This window comes from Panulirus ornatus, chromosome 31, assembly GCF_036320965.1.
Source record: "Panulirus ornatus isolate Po-2019 chromosome 31, ASM3632096v1, whole genome shotgun sequence".
NCBI lineage: Eukaryota > Metazoa > Arthropoda > Malacostraca > Decapoda > Palinuridae > Panulirus > Panulirus ornatus.
In genome coordinates this window covers 16,198,250-16,221,797 of record NC_092254.1, presented here as the reverse complement: position 1 = coordinate 16,221,797, position 23,548 = coordinate 16,198,250, and the positions used below count along the sequence as shown (strand labels likewise).

The 23,548-nt window shown below is 44.4% G+C and overlaps 1 protein-coding gene across 6 annotated transcripts in view; it reads right to left on the bottom strand.

Annotated features, from left to right (window-relative positions):
• LOC139758841 (uncharacterized) overlaps window positions 1-23,548 on the bottom strand; it is a 557,798-nt gene that overhangs the window by 64,046 nt on the left and 470,204 nt on the right. For all 6 annotated transcript variants that reach the window (XM_071680695.1, XM_071680691.1, XM_071680693.1 and 3 more), the window contains 4 exons: window positions 20,464-20,666; window positions 18,255-18,395; window positions 6,943-7,082; window positions 6,518-6,653 (listed from right to left, as the gene is read on the bottom strand). In XM_071680695.1, coding sequence (XP_071536796.1) covers window positions 6,518-6,653; window positions 6,943-7,082; window positions 18,255-18,395; window positions 20,464-20,666 — 620 coding nt within the window. The remainder of the gene's footprint in view (window positions 1-6,517; window positions 6,654-6,942; window positions 7,083-18,254; window positions 18,396-20,463; window positions 20,667-23,548) is intronic.

Below are 23,548 nucleotides of genomic sequence, written 5' to 3'. Positions count from 1 at the left end.
ATTTAATGTATGTATGATTCATGGTGAGGTGCCAGAGGATTGGCAGAAAGCTTGCATAGTGCCATTGTACAAAGGCAAAGGGGATAAGAGTGAGTGCTCAAATTACAGTGGTATAAGTTTGTTGAGTATTCTAGGTAAATTATATGGGAGGGTATTGATTGAGAGGGTGAAGGCATGTACAGAGCATCAGATTGGGGAAGAGCAGTGTGGTTTCAGACGTGGTAGAGGATGTGTGGATCAGGTGTTTGCTTTGAAGAATGTATGTGAGAAATACTTAGAAAAGCAAATGGATTTGTATGTAGCATATATGGATCTGGAGAAGGCATATGATAGAGTTGATAGAGATGCTCTGTGGAAGGTATTAAGAATATATGGTGTGGGAGGTAAGTTGTTAGAAGCAGTGAAAGGTTTTTATCGAGGATGTAAGGCATGTGTACGTGTAGGAAGAGAGGAAAGTGATTGGCTCTCAGTGAATGTAGATCTGCGGCAGGGGTATGTGATGTCTCCATGGCTGTTTACTTTGTTTATGGATGGGGTTGTTAGGGAGGTGAATGCAAGAGTTTTGGAAAGAGGGGCAAGTATGCAGTCTGTTGTGGATGAGAGATCTTAGGAAGTGAGTCAGTTGTTGTTCGCTGATGATACAGCGCTGGTGGCTGATTCAAGTGAGGAACTGCAGAAGCTGGTGACTGAGTTTGGTAAAGTGTGTGAAAGAAGAAAGTTAAGAGTAAATGTGAATAAGAGCAAGGTTATTAGGTACAGTAGGGTTGAGGGTCAAGTCAATTGGGAGGTAAGTTTGAATGGAGAAAAACTGGAGGAAGTAAAGTGTTTTAGATATCTGGGAGTGGATCTGGCAGCGGATGGAACCATGGAAGCGGAAGTGAATCATAGGGTGGGGGAGGGGACGAAAATTCTGGGAGCCTTGAAGAATGTTTGGAAGTCGAGAACATTATCTCGGAAAGCAAAAATGGGTGTGTTTGAAGGAATGGTGGTTCCAACAATGTTGTACGGTTGCGAGGGGTGGGCTATGGATAGAGTTGTGCGGAGAAGGGTGGATGTGCTGGAAATGAGATGTTTGAGGACAATATGTGGTGTGAGGTGGTTTGATCGAGTAAGTAATGTAAGGGTAAGAGAGATGTGTGGAAATAAAAAGTGTGGTTGAGAGAGCAGAAAAGGGTGTTTTGAAATGGTTTGGTCACATGGAGAGAATGAGTGAGGAAAGATTGACCAAGAGGATATATGTGTCAGAGGTGGAGGGAACGAGGAGAAGTGGGAGGCCGAATTGGAGGTGGAAAGATGGAGTGAAAAAGATTTTGAGTGATCGGGGCCTGAACATGCAGGAGGGTGAAAGGCATGCAAGGAATAGAGTGAATTGGAATGATGTGGTATACCGGGGTCGACGTGCTGTCAAAGGATTGAATCGGGGCATGTGAAGCGTCTGGGGTAAACCATGGAGCTGTGTTTGCAGATTCTCCTAAACTAATGTTCGTAGTTACTACCATCTAATGCTCCTACCTACTACTTCTACCTAACGTTACTGCCTAAAATGTCCCTATCTACTACTTCTTTCTACTGCTCCTACAATTTTTCCGAAACGCAGGGCTAGCGTATAGTGTTCATTGTAGGAAAATCTAGAGTTGCGAAGCTAAAGAACTCCAGTGCCGCCTCTTAGCCTTTAGTACCTTACTCTTAACAGGCCCCTGGCAGAGGGCAACTCAGGAGCAGTGTTTGCAGATTCTCCTAAACTAATGTTCGTGGTGACTACTACAATCTAATGCTCCTTCCTATCTACTACTTCTACCTAGTATTACTGCCGAAAATGTCCCTACCTACTACTTCTATCTACTGTTCCTATAATTCTGCCAAAACGCAAGGCTAATGCATAGTGTTCATCGCAGGAAAATCTAGAGCTGCGAAGAATGAGCTGGGTGAGTTAAGGGTTGTCAAATGTTACATATGACAAGGAGAGATAGCATGTTTGTAGACAAATGCAAGTAGTCCACATGTTCGTGAGGCAGAGAGAAAAGACAGCTATCTGGGTCAGGAGTGCAACTTGACAACCACTAAAGTGCTTACTCACTATGCAGATGTCACTAACCCTCCCAATACACAAGCGGGTATTGCTAGTAATATACCTCCCTGGTCACTGGTTGCCTACCAACGACACCTACCTATTTTAAGGTCAAAGCCTTTTACTCAGTAATTGACATCTCACTATAAGGGAAGGCATAAAACACTGCATTCTATGCTCTGCAATTATACTGTTGTTCTCATCTTTAAAGGGGAAACGGCTATTAAGGCCTGTGATGGAAGTCAGATCCTTGTCATTTTGTCTACCTGCATGAAGAAGGACAGCATTCCATTATATTAATTTCAATGCATGTGTTAATGTAAATATCAAACTGGGTAAATTTCAAGTCATTCCATCTAATCAACTGTACAGTCTTACTGAATTTCTTTGGCATTGGTCGAATTTACTATAGAAATAAATTATGAGGTGGTTATGGTTCCATAAGAAAACAAACAAAAAGCATAACCGAGATATTCTTTGTAAATGTAAGCAAGAAATACATGAATATACCACACATGAATATACCAGTCACACTATTCATACCTTTACTTAAACAATACCCAAAACACCAATAAATTATGCAATTGTTATCTTACTTTTGAGTTGGTAATGGTAGGTCAACTAATATTTAGCTGGTTAACTCCCACTAAGTTAACTATAGGTAATTATCCCCCTCAGGCACATTCATTCCTTGTGTCCATGGGAAACCACAAAAGGGCTTCCCATGAAGCAAGCAAAAGAGCCATAACCTAAACACTTAACTATATACATGACCAGCCTTACTGAAGTGTCAAGTGTCATACTTTCTCACCACATGGTATTTCCACCACTGCAGTAGTTATCAGTTTGTATCTTAATACTTCCGGTGCCAGCTTCACAAAAGTGAGTATTACTTGTCAATATATTTCTGCTAACAGTCCCTACTTTCTTATAAGGCAGTGTTATTTTCACTTAGTTTGTTAGCAATGACATATCAGCATTAGTGCAACTTATAGACTTATATCACTCAAAGCATCTTTCACTCCAACCTTCTTACCCATCCCTGATCTCCCCATTCTCCTTGTTCTCTCTACTCTTGACACATATACCCTATTTCTTCACTCTTTGCTCCCTATGTCCAAACCATTTCATGACAACCTCTTCAGCTCACGAACATACACACCTTCCTTCCCACATCAATCATTTCTTACTCTCGATCAACCCTTCTAACACCAAATATTGTCCTCAAGCATTTCCTTCTAACACATCCACACTCACCTATAATTTTCACCTAGAGCCCATGCCTTGCATACACTGAGTCTTTTATACCATCTAACATACACATCTTTGCCCCCACACACAGCAACCTCTCTTTCTACACACTCTTCAACGCACCCAGGACCTTTGCTCCCTTACCCACCGTAAGGCTTTCTTCAGTTCCATGGTTCCATCCACTGCCATGTTCACTCCAAGGTATCTATAACACCTTCTCAGAGTTCTATCCATTCAAATTTACACTCCAACCAAACTGTCTTTCTCCCCCAGCTAAACTTTATTTTTATTCACATAAATTCAATTTTTTCCTTTCACGCATTCTTCCAACTCTGACACCAGTTTCTGTAATTTCTCCGCTGAGGCTACCACTAGAGCCGTGCCATCAGCAAACAACCCTATCATTAAACACATTCAACAGTCCTTTAAGCTATTCCATCTTCTCTTCAACTCTTTCTTGTTGTTAGCACTTTCCCATCTGTTCCTATCACTGATGCTCCCATAATTGTTCTCTTGTTCTCCTCACACTATTCATCTCATTCAAAAATGTTTTCTTATCCTCCCAACAGTTTGCAGGAACTCTCTTACTCCAACTCTCGTTTGCTCTCCTTTTCAACCTCTGCATCGTTCTCTTGACTTCATGCTATTTCCTTTTCTACAAGTTCCCATGTCTCTTAAAAGTACTCAGGATTATATTACTTCAAATCACATAAAATCGATATAATAATTATCAATAACCATAAAGTTATCTAGAGGCCTAGACCTAACACAAACTTCCATTCCTACGCGACACACGCCACTGAATCTGCACGTAATGCACTCCATTCTAACCACAGTTCATACATCGTCCTCAACCGTATTTCACACAAGCCATTACCTAAACCCTAAGCTTTCCCCACTTCTCTCCAGGGTAAACAATGGAACTCTGTCCCACCCTGACGAATCCTTTTTCACATCTACACCGCAACACATTTCCACCCGCTGTAAACCACTACGGAACACTCAAGAACCTATGACCACACTGTTCTAAGAAAGGTTCATAATACCCACAACAGTCTATACCCTATAAACAAAAGTATGAAGTCGCTTTAAACTGTAATCCATTAACACAGGTTACCAAAAGTGTCTGGCAGCCAGGTCGCTTCTCCACCTGGACATGGACATGCCCCCCAACCCCTCAACTCCTTTTCTACGTCTAACTCCAATGTCCACTGCTCGATATACTAATGCCTGCTAGTTTCACTATCATATATTTCACACAAAATAAAGTTTCCTGTAACCTGAACATGGAACAAAATGCATCACGTGAGCTCATACGCAGCTAAGTTGTTTAAGAAAGGGCAGAAGTAGGAGGTACTTCAACAACTATTTCTTTAAACCGTGACACAAATAAGCAGTGTGGCACTCTACCTCAGCCGACATTTGGAGCGGCCGCCACGAGGGGCCACAATCACAGCTGTGTATAATGTTACCTTCGCACGGAGCCGCCAGCGTAACAAACCGTCGCCTATGAGGCCGCAAGCACGAGCCACATCTACCCGAGAGCTTAATTTGGTTTGTTTACTCTGTTTTGTGGCTGCTATTATTCAACAGGAGTAAACAACGTTTGAGGTAAAATTCCATACTGATTACACTGGCTTGTGTTCCAGTTGTGTAAAAATACCTTGGCTTGCTGGGTTTATTTTTTTATATTCAATGGATACACAACATATACACCCCCACCCCCCAACCTCTCCCACAGCCCCAGCGTCCCTTCCAACCACCTAACCTCGTGCCCTACCTCCAAGGTCCAGAAGGCTGAGCAATAGCTATAATAAGCGCGGTGCTGTATCAAAAGGCCACTTAAGCGATGCTGCCCACTTGAGGGTAGACACACGACGCCTACATGCGTTCGTTCCCCTGTCCTCACAACCCACCTCCCTCTCCTCCTGGGACGGGGCACCGATGCTACAAACCGTATCACTAATGGTCTCCGAGTAAAACACGGAAGGAAAAACATCCATATGATGTTTTATTCACAGTAAATATCGATGAAAAATAATTCAATGTATCCATGTATTCAGATGTTATCGAAGTTCCTAAGAAAAGGGAGTAAGTGCAGCAAAATGAATGTTTCGTGTACAGTTACTGAACGGAGTCGACCACAAGGTCTTCATAATCTGACTGTAGAGGGAGCTGCAAGCGTGTCATGCTAGTGAGAACCAGTCTCGATGCGTCCTCTGCTCTCACCTGATGAAACGTGACAATCTGGCGACACCGGTCTAACCCATGATTCCAGTAGTCCTCATGAAAGACCTTAACTTCATCAGTCTTAAGACTCATAATCCTACACAGCAGTACTTATTTGAGCCTCTTGCCCTCTGCCTAGTTCAAAATCATGTCACAAAGTCTTGGACGACTATCGTTTGCGGTGCACGTTGCTTCATCCTTATATTAGTCATGCACGTTGAGAAAATAACAGCATCGGTGTTTGGGCTCTTCAGTGGACATCTTTAACCTTCAGCATAAATCTAAGATGATGTGGATGGTTTTAAAACGAGTTGTGGGTCCGAGAAACCTGGGTCAGAAGAGGTGACACCGGCTGAGGACCCCGGCTCACCAGAACACTGACTAACAGATGTTCACATAGCCGGGGCAAAAATCGTCACCCGCTTACAGCTGGATGTAATATGAATGATTACAAAAAATCTACATATTTGCGGTATATATGAATTAAAAAAAAAAAAACTAGGAGAGCAATTGTTTTCTGCCCATAGTAAACTGTGAAATATTACAGAACATACACCTGGACACTGTAGCATTACGTATTAATGCTACTCAACACAAAACTTGTAGTAGTTACCGTTCGAAAAGAATTTCGACAGATAGCAGCACAGCAGACTGATTTGTGCTGGTATCCCTGGCAAACAACAGTCAATCCCTGAACCCATGGTCACTGCAAACTTTGACCGTAAAGGTCCTATGATACCGTCTCAATTTACTGACGTACTGGAGACTGTACCCTGAGGCTGGAGTTGCTCTCACATACAGTGGTGCCTGGTAGTACAGGAAGCAACACATTATTTAACCTTTCGACATTCAAGTTCTTCATACCTGGTTAGATGACACATTAGTGAGACGACACAGAGTGTCACCTAGGCTGTATCTCTTAAATATTCGACCGAGAAACACACGAAATAACGCTGAAGACTATCTTACCCTGACGCCGTTGTTAAGAAGCTCTGGCACGTTGACATGGATGGCAGCATCGTGTTCCATGGAGCCGAGGCTGGAGCTGGACGAGTGGTAGCTGTGGCGCAGGATGGAACCGCTATCGTAGCTTTGGCCGCTCAGCCTGTTGACAGAATACAACACATGGTTACCAAACCTCATCCGCACGCCACACCACAGACTATCACCCTGAGATTTTAATTCCCATCCACGAATTTCATGATGCGGAGACGATCTTGCAAAACTCAAAGAAAAAACAGAGAAATGAGATGGCTTTCATACGGGCAATGTTGCCAGTGCTGTCTCGGAAATCATAGAAAAAGCAAGAAATCTAAGTTAGAAGTTGCTCCCTGGTGATGGGAGAGGAGCAGTAACATATGCGAATTAGTAGTTACGGTGGAATAGCTACTGACCTGTGCTGATGCGACTGGGTTGTGGTGGAGGCTCGGCCGGAGTCCAGAGAGGTGGTAGAGTTACGGCAGCCGCCAGACGATGCCGTCGATCCCGTAGTGGAGGACCCGCTCCCAGATCCAGGGCTCGATCTTCCCGGGGACTGTAGGCAACACAATATTTAACCCAGACGTAAAGACTATTCTTGCATGCTATTATTTCATGTCTGTGGTTCCCACCAGAGAAAAATAAAAATAATCTTGATTCATTACGCCAAAGTGTAGTGCTTCACATGGAGGTGCCTCCAGCTACCACTGAACTATTTACCATATGTCATTTAACATAACAATATCAATCGTTTTTTTATGTTACCTGCGACGATATGGGCAACCGAATGCCCTAGTCAATGTCCAACTCATTAACGCTATATATATATATATATATATATATATATATATATATATATATATATATATATATATATACTTAGAAAAGCAAATGGATTTGTATGTAGCATTTATGGATCTGGAGAAGGCATATGATAGAGTTGATAGAGATGCTCTGTGGAAGGTATTAAGAATATATGGTGTGGGAGGCAAGTTGTTAGAAGCAGTGAAAAGTTTTTATCGAGGATGTAAGGCATGTGTACGTGTAGGAAGAGAGGAAAGTGATTGGTTCTCAGTGAATGTAGGTTTGCGGCAGGGGTGTGTGATGTCTCCATGGTTGTTTAATTTGTTTATGGATGGGGTTGTAAAGGAGGTGAATGCAAGAGTCCTGGAAAGAGGGGCAAGTATGAAGTCTGTTGGGGATGAGAGAGCTTGGGAAGTGAGTCAATTGTTGTTCGCTGATGATACAGCGCTGGTGGCTGATTCATGTGAGAAACTGCAGAAGCTGGTGACTGAGTTTGGTAAAGTGTGTGGAAGAAGAAAGTTGAGAGTAAATGTGAATAAGAGCAAGGTTATTAGGTACAGTAGGGGTGAGGGTCAAGTCAATTGGGAGGTGAGTTTGAATGGAGAAAAACTGGAGGAAGTGAAGTGTTTTAGATATCTGGGAGTGGATCTGTCAGCGGATGGAACCATGGAAGCGGAAGTGGATCATAGGGTGGGGGAGGGGGCGAAAATTTTGGGAGCCTTGAAAAATGTGTGGAAGTCGAGAACATTATCTCGGAAAGCAAAAATGGGTATGTTTGAGGGAATAGTGGTTCCAACAATGCTGTATGGTTGCGAGGCGTGGGCTATGGATAGAGATGTGCGCAGGAGGATGGATGTGCTGGAAATGAGATGTTTGAGGACAATGTGTGGTGTGAGGTGGTTTGATCGAGTAAGTAACGTAAGGGTAAGAGAGATGTGTGGAAATAAAAAGAGCGTGGTCGAGAGAGCAGAAGAGGGTGTTTTGAAATGGTTTGGGCACATGGAGAGAATGAGTGAGGAGAGATTGACCAAGAGGATATATGTGTCGGAGGTGGAGGGAACGAGGAGAAGAGGGAGACCAAATTGGAGGTGGAAAGATGGAGTGAAAAAGATTTTGTGTGATCGGGGCCTGAACATGCATGAGGGTGAAAGGAGGGCAAGAAATAGAGTGAATTGGAGTCATGTGGTATACAGGGGTTGACGTGCTGTCAGTGGATTGAAGCAAGGCATGTGAAGCGTCTGGGGTAAACCATGGAAAGCTGTGTAGGTATGTATATTTGCGTGTCTGGACGTGTGTATGTACATGTGTATGGGGGGGGGGGGGGGGTGGGGCCATTTCTTTCGTCTGTTTCCTTGCGCTACCTCGCAAACGCGGGAGACAGCGACAAAGTATAAAAAAAAAAAAAAAAAAAAAAAAAAATATATATATATATATATATATATATATATATATATATATATATACATATATATAATTTTGCTTTGTCGCTGTCTCCCGCGTTAGCGAGGTAGCGCAAGGAAACAGACGAAAGAATGGCCCAACCCACCCACATACACATGTATATACATATACGTCCACACACGTAAATATACATACCTATACATCTCAATGTATATATATATATATATATATATATATATATATATATATATATATATATATATATATATATATATATATATATATACACAAAGACATATACATATATACACATGTACATAATCAGTACTGTCTGCCTTTATTTATTCCCATCGCCACCTCGCCACACATGGAATACCATCCCCCTTCCCCCTCATGTGTGCGAGGTAGCGCTAGGAAAAGACGACAAAGGCCCCATTCGTTCACACTCAGTCTCTAGCTGTCATGCAATAATGCCCGAAACCACAGCTCCCTTTCCACATCCAGGCCCCACACAACTTTCCATGGTTTACCCCAGACGCTTCACATGCCCTGATTCAATCCACTGACAGCACGTCAACCCCGGTATACCACATCCATCCAATTCACCCTATTCCTTGCCCGCCTTTCACCCTCCTGCATGTTCAGGCCCCGATCACTCAAAATCTTTTTCACTCCATCTTTCCACCTCCAATTTGGTCTTCCACTTCTCCTCGTTCCCTCCACCTCCGACACATATATCCTCTTGGTCAATCTTTCCTCACTCATTCTCTCCATGTGCCCAAACCATTTCAAAACACCCTCTTCTGCTCTCTCAACCACGCTCTTTTTATTTCCACACATCTCTCTCACCCTTACATTACTTACTCGATCAAACCAACTCACACTACACATTGTCCTCAAACATCTCATTTCCAGTATATCCACCCTCCTGCGCACAACTCTATCCATAGACCACGCGTCGCAACCATACAACATTGTTGGAACCACTATTCCTTCAAACATACCCACTTTTGCTTTCCAAGATAATGTTATCGACTTCCAAACATTCTTCAAGGCTTCCAGAATTTTCGCCCCCTCCCCCACCCTATGATTCACTTCCGCTTTCATGGTTCCATCCGCTGCCAGATCCACTCCCAGATATCTAAAACACTTTACTTCCTCCAGTTTTTCTCCATTCAAACTTACCGTCCAACTGACTTGACCCTCAACCCTACTGTACCTAATAAACTTGCTCTTACTCACATTTACTCTTAACTTTCTTCTTTCACACACTTTACCAAACTCAGTCACCAGCTTCTGCAGTTTCTCACATGAATCAGCCACCAGCGCTGTATCATAAGCGAACAACAACTGACTCACTTCCCAAGCTCTCTCATCCACAACAGACTGCATACTTGCCCCTCTTTCCAAAACTCTTGCATTCACCTCCCTAACAACCCCATCCATAAACAAATTAAACAACCATGGAGACATCACACACCCTTGCCGCAAAACTACATTCACTGAGAACCAATCACTTTCCTCTCTTCCGACACGTACACATGCCTTACGTCCTCGATAAAAACTTTTCACTGCGTCTAACAACTTGCCTCCTACACCATATATTCTTAATACCTTCCACAGAGCATCTCTATCAACTCTATCATATGCCTTCTCCAGATCCATAAATGCTACATACAAATCCCTTTGCTTTTCTAAGTATTTCTCACATACATTCTTCAAAGCAAACACCTGATCCACACATCCTCTGCCACTTCTGAAACCACACTGCTCTTCCCCAATCAGATGCTCTGTACATGCATTCACCCTCTCAATCAATACCCTCCCATATAATTTCCCAGGAATACTCAACAAACTTATACCTCCGTAATTTGAGCACTCACCTTTATCCCCTTTGCCTTTGTGCATTGGCACTATGCAAGCATTCCGCCAATCCTCAGGCACCTCACCATGAATCATACATACATTAAATAACCTTACCAACCAGTCAACAATACAGCCACCCGCTTTTTTAATAGATTCCACTGCAATACCATATAAACCCGCTGCTTTGCCGGCTTTACCAAATCATTCTCCCTAACCCTCTCACTTTGCACACCACCTCGACCAAAACACCCTATATCTGCCACTCTATCATCAAACACATTCAACAAACCTTTAAAATACTCACTCCATCTCCTTCTCACATCACCACTACTTGTTATCACCTCGCCATTAGCCCCCTTCACTGAAGTTCCCATTTGTTCCCGTCTTATGCACTTTATTTACCTCCTTCCAAAACATCTTTTTATTCTCCCCGAAATTTAATGATACTCTCTCACCCCAACTCTCATTTGCCCTCTTTTTCACCTCTTGCACCTTTCTCTTAACCTCCTACCTCTTTCTTTTATACATCTCCCATTCATTTGCATTATTTCCCTGCAAAAATCGTCCAAATGCCTCTCTCTTCTCTTTCACTAATAATCTTACTTCTTCATCCCACCACTCACTACACTTTCTAATCAACCCACCTCCCACGCTTCTCATGCCAGAAGCATCTTTTGCGCAAGCCATCACTGCTTCCCTAAATACATCCCATTCCTCCCCCACTCCCCTTACCTCCTTTGTTCTCACCTTTTTCCATTCTGTATTCAGTCTCTCCTGGTACTTCCTCACACAAGTCACCTTCCCAAGCTCACTTACTCTCACCACTCTCTTCACCCCAACATTCTCTCTTCTTTTCTGAAAACCTCTACAAATCTTCACCTTCGCCTTCACAAGATAATGATCAGACATCCCTCCAGTTGCACCTCTCAGCACATTAACATCCAAAATTCTCTCTTTCGCGCGCCTATCAATTAACACGTAATCTAATGACGCTCTCTGGCCATCTCTCCTACTTACATACGTATACTTATGTATATCTGTCTTTTTAAACCAGGTATTCCCAATCACCAGTCCTTTTTCAGCACATAAACCTACAAGCTCTTCACCATTTCCATTTACAACACTGATCACCCCATGTATACCAATTATTCCCTCAACTGCCACATTACTCACCTTTGCATTCAAATCACCCAACACTATAACCCGGTCTCGTGCATCAAAACCACTAACACACTCATTCAGCTGCTCCCAAAACACTTGCCTCTCATGATCTTTCTTCTCATGTCCAGGTGCATATGCACCAATAATCACCCATCTCTCTCCATGGACTTTTAGTTTTACCCATATCAATCTAGAGTTTACTTTCTTACACTCTATCACATACTCCCACCACTCCTGTTTCAGAAGTAGTGCTACTCCTTCCCTTGCTCTTGTCCTCTCACTAACCCCTAACTTTACTCCCAAGACATTCCCAAACCACTCTTCCCCTTTACCCTTGAGCTTCGTTTCACTCAGATCCAAAACATCTAGGTTCCTTTCCTCAATCATACTACCTATCTCTCCTTTTTTCTCATCTTGGTTACATCCAAACACATTTAGACACCCCAATCTGAGCCTTCGAGGAGGATGAGCACTCTCCGCGTGACTCCTTCTTCTGTTTCCCCTTTTAGAAAGTTAAAATACAAGGAGGAGTGTTTCTATCCCCCCGCTCCCGTCCCCTTTAGTCGCCTTCTACGGCAGGTGAGGAATGCGTGGGAAGTATTATTTCTCCCCTATCCCCAGGTAAAGTGTGTGAAAGGAGAAAGTTGAGAGCAAATGTGAATAAGAGCAAGGTTATTAGGTACCGTAGGGTTGAGGGTCAAGTCAATTGGGATGTAAGTTTGAATGGAGAAAAACTGGAGGAAGTGAAGTGTTTTAGATATCTGGGAGTGGATTTGGCAGCGGATGGAACCATGGAAGCGGAGGTGAATCATAGGGTGGGGAAGGGGGCGAAAATTCTGGGGGCATTGAAGAATGTGTGGAAGTCGAGAACATTGTCTCGGAAAGCAAAAATGGGTATGTTTGAAGGAATAGTGGTTCCAACAATGTTGTATGGTTGCGAGGCGTGGGCTATGGATAGAGTTGTGCGCAGGAGGATGGATGTGCTGGAAATGAGATGTTTGAGGACAATGTGTGGTGTGAGGTGGTTTGATCGAGTAAGTAACGTAAGGGTAAGAGAGATGTGTGGAAATAAAAAGAGCGTGGTTGAGAGAGCAGAAGAGGGTGTTTTGAAATGGTTTGGGCACATGGAGAGAATGAGTGAGGCAAGATTGACCAAGAGGATATATGTGTCGGAGGTGGAGGGAACGAGGAGAAGTGGGAGACCAAATTGGAGGTGGAAAGATGGAGTGAAAAAGATTTTGTGTGATCGGGGCCTGAACATGCAGGAGGGTGAAAGGAGGGCAAGGAAAAGAGTGAATTGGATCGATGTGGTATACCGGGGTTGACGTGCTGTCAGTGGATTGAATCAGGGCATGTGAAGCGTCTGGGGTAAACCATGGAAAGCTGTGTAGGTATGTATATTTGCGTGTGTGGACGTATGTATATACATGTGTATGGGGGTGGGTTAGGCCATTTCTTTCGTCTGTTTTCTTGCGCTACCTCGCATGGTTCCATCCGCTGCCAGATCCACTCCCAGATATCTAAAACACTTTACTTCCTCCAGTTATATATATATATATATATATATATATATATATATATATATATATATATATATATATATATATATATACTAGCTACTAGCCTAAGCTACAGAGGTCTACAGTAATTCTGCCCCCATCATGAATATGCCTTCCACAGGCACGGCAGTAATCCAACGTAACCACATATGTGCTGCCCACTATAGCTACACCTACCACAACAACATATACAAAACACTGTAATTCATCAAAATCAACAAATCACAAAACTGTGCGGCCGCCCTACGTCATGATGGTAATTCTTAAGCAAATACAACATGTGATAACCCACTTCCAAAACACCCAAGCATTGAAAAATATGCTAAACCTACCACTGCAAAACCCAAACACATCAGAAAGATGTGCTAAAGACACCCGAACAAATCACCGAAATGTGGTAAACATACCATAACACAACAATTAAATGTGCTAAAAACACCATAACACATCACTGAAATGCGCTTAAAAACACCATAACATACCACTGAAATGTGCTTAAAAACACCATAACACCACTGAAATGTGCTAAAAACACCATAACACATCACTGAAATGTGCTTAAAAACACCATAACACACCACTGAAATGTGCTTAAAAAAACCATAACACTACTGAAATGTGCTAAAAACACCATAACACACCACTGAAATGTGCTTAAAAACACCATAACACATCACTGAAATGTGCTTAAAAACACCATAACACCACTGAAATGTGCTAAAAACACCGTAACCTATCAAGGAGATGTGCTTAATTTACCCAAACACAACACTAAGATGTGCTAAATTACCACCAAAACATCCGGACAAGATTAAGAAGAGCTAAACCACTATGAAAACACCCACCACTATGAAAACACCCAACCATCACAAAGATGTGTTAAACCACAACCCAGTTACATCATCATGTCGTGGTTAAGCACTACCCATGCACCACATTACCAAAACGATGTGCTAGACCCCCACCTAATCACATTAAGATGTGGTAATCCATTACCATAACACCCAACCGTTATAAAGGTGTGAAAAACCCCTAACCAATCACATTAAGATGTGTTAAACCACCACCATAACACCTAACCATAGCAAAGATGTGTTAAACCACTACCATAACACCTAAACATCACAAAGGATGTGTTAAACCACTACCATAACACTTAACCATCGCAAAGGATGTGTCAAACCACTACCATAACACTTAACCATCGCAAAGGATGTGTTAAACCACTGTCATAACACCTAAACATCGCATAGATGTGTTAAACCACTACTCAACCCATCAAAATGTGGTCAACCGTGACCAAAGAACACCTAAGAATCACAAAGATGTTTCAACCACTCCCCAACCACACCATCAGCACGTGGAAAACCACCATCAAAACTTGGTTGTGCTGACCACTACCAAAAACAACCACGTACTCGCAAGAAAAGCGTACGAGAAGAACAACAGTGGTGACTCACGGCTATGGTGTTCGGCTCCTTGCCATCACAACAAGGACCACTTACCCCAACTCACCACCACCCCACGTCATGGTGGAGGCCCTGCTCTCTCTCACCATCCACCACCACCACCTAGAAGCAACAGTAGCCGATCGTCAAACAAAAGTCCAGGAGGCGATAAGACTGTGAGCGGGGGTGATGAGGTATCCCCCACATATCAAAGATAGGACCCTTGTCGGCCATTTCTTTTCGAGTTGGTAAATAAGCTGTTGGTAAGTTTGTATGAGAATGGGCCATTTTTCTGAGTACTGGATTCTGATTATTGTTAACAGTGTCGAGAAAAAAAGACACAATGGTCGGCCAATGACACAGCCACATTCTCATTTGTCCGGCACCGACACCTTTCATACCAGACCCAAAAGGAAAACAGTCCAATTTCACCCGTGACAAAGCCAGCTGACTCCTTCTGCGGCCACTTGGCTACATTCCCTCAGGATATGACCCAATGGCAGCCTTTCATAATACATTCTGCCGCTGTTGAAGTACGATCACACTCGCCAGCCAACAGCTGAGGTCATGACCAAATTTACCCTACTTAAGAGGGGAATGTTCCCTGATTACTTAACGCATGATGTCATGACTGACGTATCAGCGACGCGACATCCACAGACGTAATGATTCCTAGTAACGTCTCCTCCTCCTCATACGTCATCGGCTCAAATGATATAGCCACACGAGATTACGATATGAAATGATTCCTACCAATACACTACCCATCCTGACACCAAAAGAACTGTTGGATTTAGTTCCATCAAAAGGGTTGTAACAACTCACAAACCCCATCCTCCTCCCTCCCTCCTTTCGCGTTACTGCACCTGACATGCTAACACCCGGTAGTCTCCTGATAACATCTGACTTGGTGATTCATCTCAAACTCTCCTGTAGCAACAGAGAAAGCAAGAATGCCATAATCCACATGGCTGGTAAACTTCTCCATAGGTGACCAGACCCAGTAATATTACAACACTAACTGCTTAATACTGATGAATACGTCTGACAATCACAGCTCATAACTAAAGCTATCGACAATACTATAGAATACAAAGAATTCAAATGGCAGCAGACCACTGGGTACTTTCTATCAAGGCAGTGTGTGTGTCAGATCAGCGAGGTGAAACTCAAAAGCTATACAGACGATACAATTGTCTGTGTGACTAAGGAGGCGCAAATAATGCAGGTCTTGGACGTGAAGCGAAATGTCTATCAAGTTTAATCTTAAGTTTTGCCTTTAACTATTCTAATGGGCAAATAATTCCACATGGTAACAATCATCCTGCCAACAATTATCATCATCCCTCAAATGATTCTATAACTCTCTGAGGTATCATAACACACGATGGCCTCCTTTGACGTGACAAGGGGTTGATCATACGTTACCTCACGTCACAACACATGATCTCGTTATAACGTAAAATGAGGTACTAAGGCTCTATGACATCATAATCGCTAAGTCTCCAGTGAAATCACGACAGGTGGCGCCACTGCCCAAGAAGAGAGATGTTTGTGATGTAGGAGCGCAGCAGACCTGGATGGTGTGGTTAGGGAGTGCAGCAGCCCCTGAATGGTGTGGTCAGAGAGTGCAGCAGCCCCTAGATGGTGTGGTCAGGGAGTGTAGCAGCCCTTAAATGATGTGATAAAGCAGTGCAGCAGCCCCTGGATGGTGTGGTCAGAGAGTGCAGCAGTCCCTGGATGGTGTGGGCAGGGAAAGCAGCAACCCCTGGATGGTGTGGTCAGGGAGTGCAGCATCCCCTGGATGGTGTGGTCAGGGAGTGTAGCAGCCCTTAAATGATGTGATAAAGCAGTGCAGCAGCCCCTGGATGGTGTGGTCAGAGAGTGCAGCAGCCCCTAGATGATGTGGTCAGGGAGTGCAGCAGCCCCTGAATGGTGTGGTCAGGGAGTGCAGCAGCCCCTGGATGGTGTGGTCAGGGAGTGCAGCAGCCCCTGGATGGTGTGGTCAGGGAGTGCAGCAGCCCCTGGATGGTGTGGTCAGGGAGTGCAGCAGCCCCTGGATGGTGTGGTCAGGGAGTGCAGCAGCCCCTGGATGGTGTGGTCAGGGAGTGCAGCAGCCCCTGGATGGTGTGGTCAGGGAGTGCAGCATCCCCTGGATGGTGTGATCAGGGAGTGCAGCAGCCTCTACATGGTGTGGTCTGGGAGTGCAGCAGCCCCTGGATGGTGTGGTCAGAGAGTGCAGCAGCCCCTGGATGGTGTGGTCAGAGAGTGCAGCAGCCCCTGGATGGTGTGGTCAGGGAATGCAGCAGCCCCTGGATGGTGTGATCAGGGAGTGTAGCAGCCCCTAAATGATGTGGTAAGGCAGTGCAGCAGCCCTTGGATGGTGTGGTCAGGGAGTGCAGCAGCCCCTGGATGGTGTGATCAGGGAGTGCAGCAGCCTCTACATGGTGTGGTCTGGGAGTGCAGCAGCCCCTGGATGGTGTGGTCTGGGAGTGCAGCAGCCCTTGGATGGTGTGGTCAGGGAGTGCAGCAGTCCCTGGATGGTGTGGTCAGGGAGTGCAGCACCCCCTGGATGGTGTGGTCAGGGAGTGCAGCAGTCCCTGGATGGTGTGGTCAGGGAGTGCAGCAGCCCCTGGATGGTGTGGTCAGGGAGTGCAGCAGCCCCTGGATGGTGTGGTCTGGGAGTGCAGCACCCCCTGGATGGTGTGGTCAGGGAGTGCAGCAGTCCCTGGATGGTGTGGTCAGGGAGTGCAGCAGCCCCTGGATGGTGTGGTCAGGGAGTGCAGCAGCCCCTGGATGGTGTGGTCAAGGAGTGCAGCAGCCCCTATAAGGTGTGGTCAGGGAGTGCAGCAGCCCCTGGATGGTGTGGTCAGGGAGAGCAGCAGCCCCTAAATGATGTGGTAAGGCAGTGCAGCAGCCCCTGGATGGTGTGGTCAGGAAGTGCAGCAGCCCCTGGATGGTGTGGTCAGGGAGTGCAGCAGTCCCTGGATGGTGTGGTAGGGCAGTGCAGCAGCCCCTAGATGGTGTGGTCAGGGAATGCAGCAGCCCCTAGATGATCTGGCCAGGGAGTGTAGCAGCCCCTAGATGGTGTGATCAGGGAGTGTAGCAGCCCCTGGATGGTGTGGTCAGGGATTGCAGCAGCCCCTGGATGATGTGGTCAGGGAGTGCAGCAGCCCCTTGATGGTGTGATCAGGGAGTGCAGCAACCCCTAGATGATCTGGCCAGGGAGTGCAGCAGCCCCTAGATGGTGTGATCAGGGAGTGTGGCAGCCCCTGGATGGTGTGGTCAGGGAGTGCAGCAGCCCCTGGATGGTGTGGTCAGGGAGTGTAGCAGCCCCTGGATGGTGTGGTCAAGGAGTGCAGCAGCCCCTGGATGGTGTGGCCAGGGAGTGCAGCAGCCCCTGGATGGTGTGGCCAGGGAGTGCAGCAGCCCCTGGATGGTGTGGCCAGGGAGTGCAGCAGGGGGATACAGCAGCTAAGGTAGACTTACCTGGACATCAATGCCCTGGTCCTCGAGCGACGTCTGGTGCTGGTAGGTGAGGTAGGTGTAGGTGCCGTCGGGTGGCACATGGTGGGGTGATCCGGGGGATGTCTTGGGACACATCAGGTGGGCGAACTGCGGCATTTGTTGCTGAGCATAATATAAAAAAAACAAATTAGCATAACCACACAATTACTCTCTCTAACCCACACTGGCGAATTTACAAATAACCTAAAAGATGACTACAAGAAATTAATTTGAAAAGATAATATTACATAATTACAATATTGTATTACAATAAGCAAAAGTCTGGAATTATGGTTCACAGCGAGCGATCTGTATATATTAGAGATAAACCAGTTTTTGTATAACGAGTGTGAGATATAGTAGTTTTTGGAGGGTTAGGGTGGTTAAGCAACCCTGGTACAATATATAAGGGATGAGCGACAAGATTGGGGACCCACGAGGCGATTTACCTTATGTATGTAACCTACCAGTGGTTTGGGGATGTTTCCTACCCTCTACAACTTGGCCCAAGGCAGTTTTCCTCTCTTGGACTAAGCGTTACCGAACATTTCACACTTAACAAAAGTTTAATACGGAATCTATACGTTTACCAACAAGCTGGGTTTCTGGGAAGTGGCTGAAACTCCCGAGAAAAGTTAATAATGGTAAGGAAGCCAGTTGTCTAATGAGATGGCAAGCAAAGGTGGGAGAGTCAGTTCTCTAGTGAAGCGAAGGTTAGTAAAGATATGATTACCAGGTCTCTAGTGAAGCGAAGGTTAGTAAAGATATGATTACCAGGTCTCTAGTGAAGCGAAGGTTAGTAAAGATATGATTACCAGGTCTCTAGTGAAGCGAGGGTTAGTAAAGATATGATTACCAGGTCTCTAGTGAAGCGAAGGTTAGTAAAGATATGATTACCAGGTCTCTAGTGAAGCGAAGGTTAGTAAAGATATGATTACCAGGTCTCTAGTGAAGCGAGGGTTAGTAAAGATATGATTACCAGGTCTCTAGTGAAGCGAAGGTTAGTAAAGATATGATTACAAGGTCTCTAGTGAAGCGAAGGTTAGTAAAGATATGATTACCAGGTCTCTAGTGAAGCGAAGGTTAGTAAAGATATGATTACCAGGTCTCTAGTGAAGCGAAGGTTAATAAAGGTAAGACTGCCAGTTCTCGCGTAAACAGAAAGTTAATAAAGATTACCAGTTCTCCAGTGCGGCGAAGGTTAGTAAAGGTAGGATTGCCAGTTCTCCAGTAAAGACTGCCAGTTCTAGATGTAGCAAGGCGAAAGTTAGTAAAGGTGAGAACACCAGTTATCAAGTGAGGTGATACTTTGCAAAAGCTTAGAGTAGGGAAAAAGAAAAAAAAAATGAAAATTCCTCACGTAAGGCGAAAGATGCATAAGGCTGGGCTGCCGGTTCTGTGTTGATGGATAAGTTAAAACTAGTAAAAAATGTTAGGCCTAATTTTGGAAAGATACGACTGACAGTTTTCAAATGAGGCGAAATTAAGAAAGATAAGATAAGGCGGTGGAATAGCTGTCATGCGGAGGTCCGGGTCTTATGGGGCTGCTGGGCGTGTTCTGGAAGACGATTCAGTGGGGAGAGCCACTGCCAGCGTTGACACTAATGATTAGGTTGTGGAAGTGCTTCCATCCTTCAGGGTAGCATTTTTAAGGAGGAAGAATCACAAGAGTGACCTTCAGGACGGCACAGGTTGGATGTTCAGGTAAAAACGCTGCTTTGCAAGTGTAAAGCCTGACGCTTACTAAGGGAGCGCGTGTGTGTTACGGGAATGGAGTTCTCACACTCGCGTTGCCCCGTCTCTTACACTTGTATGTGTATCATGTCTCTATCATTGTGTAACACACACACACACACACTTACATCAGCTTAGGTCAGGTACCCATTCATCGACGAGCCCCAAGGTGAGGATGAACACCTGGGTTGTGTGTAGGCCAACTGCTACGCCCAAGATTCGAACCCATGTGAATCCGACCCTGAGCTGGCCCGTGCTGACTTATGGTCAGTAAGACTAACCATTACACCACGCAGGCCCGTGTATGTGTGTGTGTGTGTGTGTGTGTGTGTGTGTGTGTGTGTAAGTGTGTGTGTGTGTGTGTGTGTGTATCAAGACGTACACACAACATACTTCATAACGGTGGATAATAAGAATGACGTCAGCACCAGAGGGGGTATGTGGTGAGGGGGTTTACCTGGTGTGGCTGAGCAGGGAAAGTAAACTGCTGCTGCTGCTGGTTGTTGTTGTTGTTGTTGTGGTAGTGCGTGGGAGAGCCGCCACTATTGTTATTGTTGTTGGTGTTGTTGTTGTTGCCACTGCCACCATTGCCGCTACCGCCACCGCCACCGCCGCCGCTCCCCAGGCGACCCAACTGCCCGTGGTCACATCCGCCCCCTCCTGCAACACAAAGAAAAGCCACATTTAAGTACAAACATGCACACATGTACACACACACACACGGGTACGATCGTAACAAATAGGCAAGATTGTGACAAAATACGCCCAGTCGTCTACACCATCTCAGTGGGCTGCCTACAGTGTTTTGATGAGATGGCTAGTGTCTTGGTGGGCTGACTTGTGTCTTGATATGGGATGACTGGTGTCTTAGTGGGCTGACTAGCGTCTTGTTGGACTGCCTACAGTATTCTGGTGGGTTGTCTATAATGTACCGGGTCTTGAAGGGTTACTTATAATGTACCGGGTCTTGGTGGGTTATCTATAAAGTGTCTTGGTGGATTACCAATAATGTAAAGTGTCTTGGTGGGTTACCTATAATGTAAAGTGTCTTGGTGGGTTACCTATAATGTACCGGGTCTTGGTGGGTTACCTATAATGTAAAGTGTCTCGGTGGGTTACATACAACAGGAGAAAGTATGGAAATACCAATCTTTAAGTTCATTCGGAATATTCAAATTCTAAGACAACTCTGACAGTGTACAAAAAGTGAAACAAATACATAATACATGAACAATTATTAGGTTAAAAAAGCACTTTTGAACTCGATGCATTTAGAAGTAGGGGCAACAACGGTCTCCACCACAACTTATACTTTACGGCTTACACAAAATATCTGCAAGTATAGTGAACTGCGATGCTCTTATGATAGCTGAGACGGCAAAGCAACTGAATGCTCTAAGAAAGACCATCTCATTAATGCTAATATATATATATATATATATATATATATATATATATATATATATATATATATATATATATATATATATATATACATACATGTATAAAAGAAAGAGGCAGGAAGTCAAGAGAAAGGTGCAAGAGGTGAAAAAGAGGGCAAATGAGAGTTGGGGTGAGAGAGTATCATTGAATTTTAGGGAGAATAAAAAGATGTTTTGGAAGGAGGCAAATGGGGAGGTGATAACAAGTAGTGGTGATGTGAGAAGGAGATGGAGTGAGTATTTTGAAGGTTTGTTGAATGTGTTTGATGATAGAGTGGCAGATATAGGATGTTTTGGTCGAGGTGGTGTGCAAAGTGAGAGGGTTAGGGAAAATGATTTGGTAAACAGAGAAGAGGTAGTAAAAGCTTTTCGGAAGATTAAAGCCGGCAAGGCAGCGGGTTTGGATGGCATTGCAGTGGAATTTATCAAAAAAGGGGTGACTGTATTGTTGACTGGTTGGTAAGGTTATTTAATGTATGTATGACTCGTGGTAAGGTGCCTGAGGATTGGCGGAATGCGTGCATAGTGCCATTGTACAAAGGCAAAGGGGATAAAAGTGAGTGCTCAAATTACAGAGGAATAAGTTTGTTGAGTATTCCTGGGAAATTATATGGGAGGGTATTGACTGAGAGGGTGAAGGCATGTACAGAGCATCTGATTGGGAAAGAGCAGTGTGGTTTCAGAAGTGGCAGAGGATGTATGGATCAGGTGTTTGCTTTGAAGAATGTATGTGAGAAATACTTAGAAAAGCAAATGGATTTGTATGTAGCATTTATGGATCTGGAGAAGGCATATGATAAGAGTTGATAGAGATGCTCTGTGGAAGGTATTAAGATTATATGGTGTGGGAGGCAAGTTGTTAGAAGCAGTGAAAAGTTTTTATCGAGGATGTAAGGCATGTGTACGAGAAGGAAGAGAGGAAAGTGATTGGTTCTCATTGAATGTTGGTTTGCGGCAAGGGTGTGTGATGTCTCCATGGTTGTTTAATTTGTTAATGAATGGGGTTGTTAGAAAGGTGAATGCAAGAGTTTTGGAAAGAGGGGCAAGTATGCAGTCTGTTGTGGATGAGAGAGCTTGGGAAGTGAGTCAGTTATTGTTCGCTGATGATACAGCGCTGGTGGCTGATTCATGTGAGAAACTGCAGAAGCTGGTGATTGAGTTTCGTAAAGTGAGTGAAAGAAGAAAGCTGAAAGTAAATGTGAATAAGAGCAAGGTTATCAGGTACAGTAGGGTTGAGGGACACGTCAATTGGGAGGAAAGTTTGAATGGAGAAAATCTGGAGGAAGTAAAGTGTTTTAGATATCTGGGAGTGGATTTGGCAGCGGATGGAACCATGGAAACGGAAGTGAATCATAGGGTGGGGGAGGGGGCGAAAGTTCTGGGAGTGTTGAAAAATGTGTGGAAGTCGATAACGTTATCTTGGAGAGCAAAAATGGGTATGTTTGAAGGAGTAGTGGTTCCAACAATGTTGTATGGCTGCGAGGCGTGGGCTATGGATAGAGTAGTAGGGAGGAAGGTGGATGTACTGGAAATGAGATGTTTGAGGACAATATGTGGTGTGAGGTGGTTTGATCGAGTAAGTAATGAAAGGGATAGAGAGATGAGAGGTAATAAAAAGAGTGTGGTTGAGAAAGCAGAAGAGGGTGTTTTGAAATGGTTTGGTCACATGGAGAGAATGAATAAGGAAAGATTGACCAAGAGGATATATTTGTCAGAGGTGGAGGGAACGAGGAGAATTGGGAGACCCAATTGGAGGTGGAAAGATGGAGTGAAAAAGATTTTGAGTGATCGGGGCCTGAAGATGCAGGAGGGTGAAACGCGTGCATGGAATAGAGTGAACTGGAACGATGTAGTATACCGGGGTCGACTTATCCTAGATCTTTCACTGATAAATCTCTTAAGATGCCAAAGAAATTACTTTCTAGAGTTAAACTCAAACCTTCCCTTAACATGAAGCATCTTTTAGTTCTCATGTTGCTTAAATCTTTTAATGTATATGTAGCCTTCAGCAACAACAATACTATAAAGATTATCTTAATCAGAAACTCATCAGAAAGTTCCGCAGGACGTTTTTATAGAGTACCATATAAAGACTTGTGA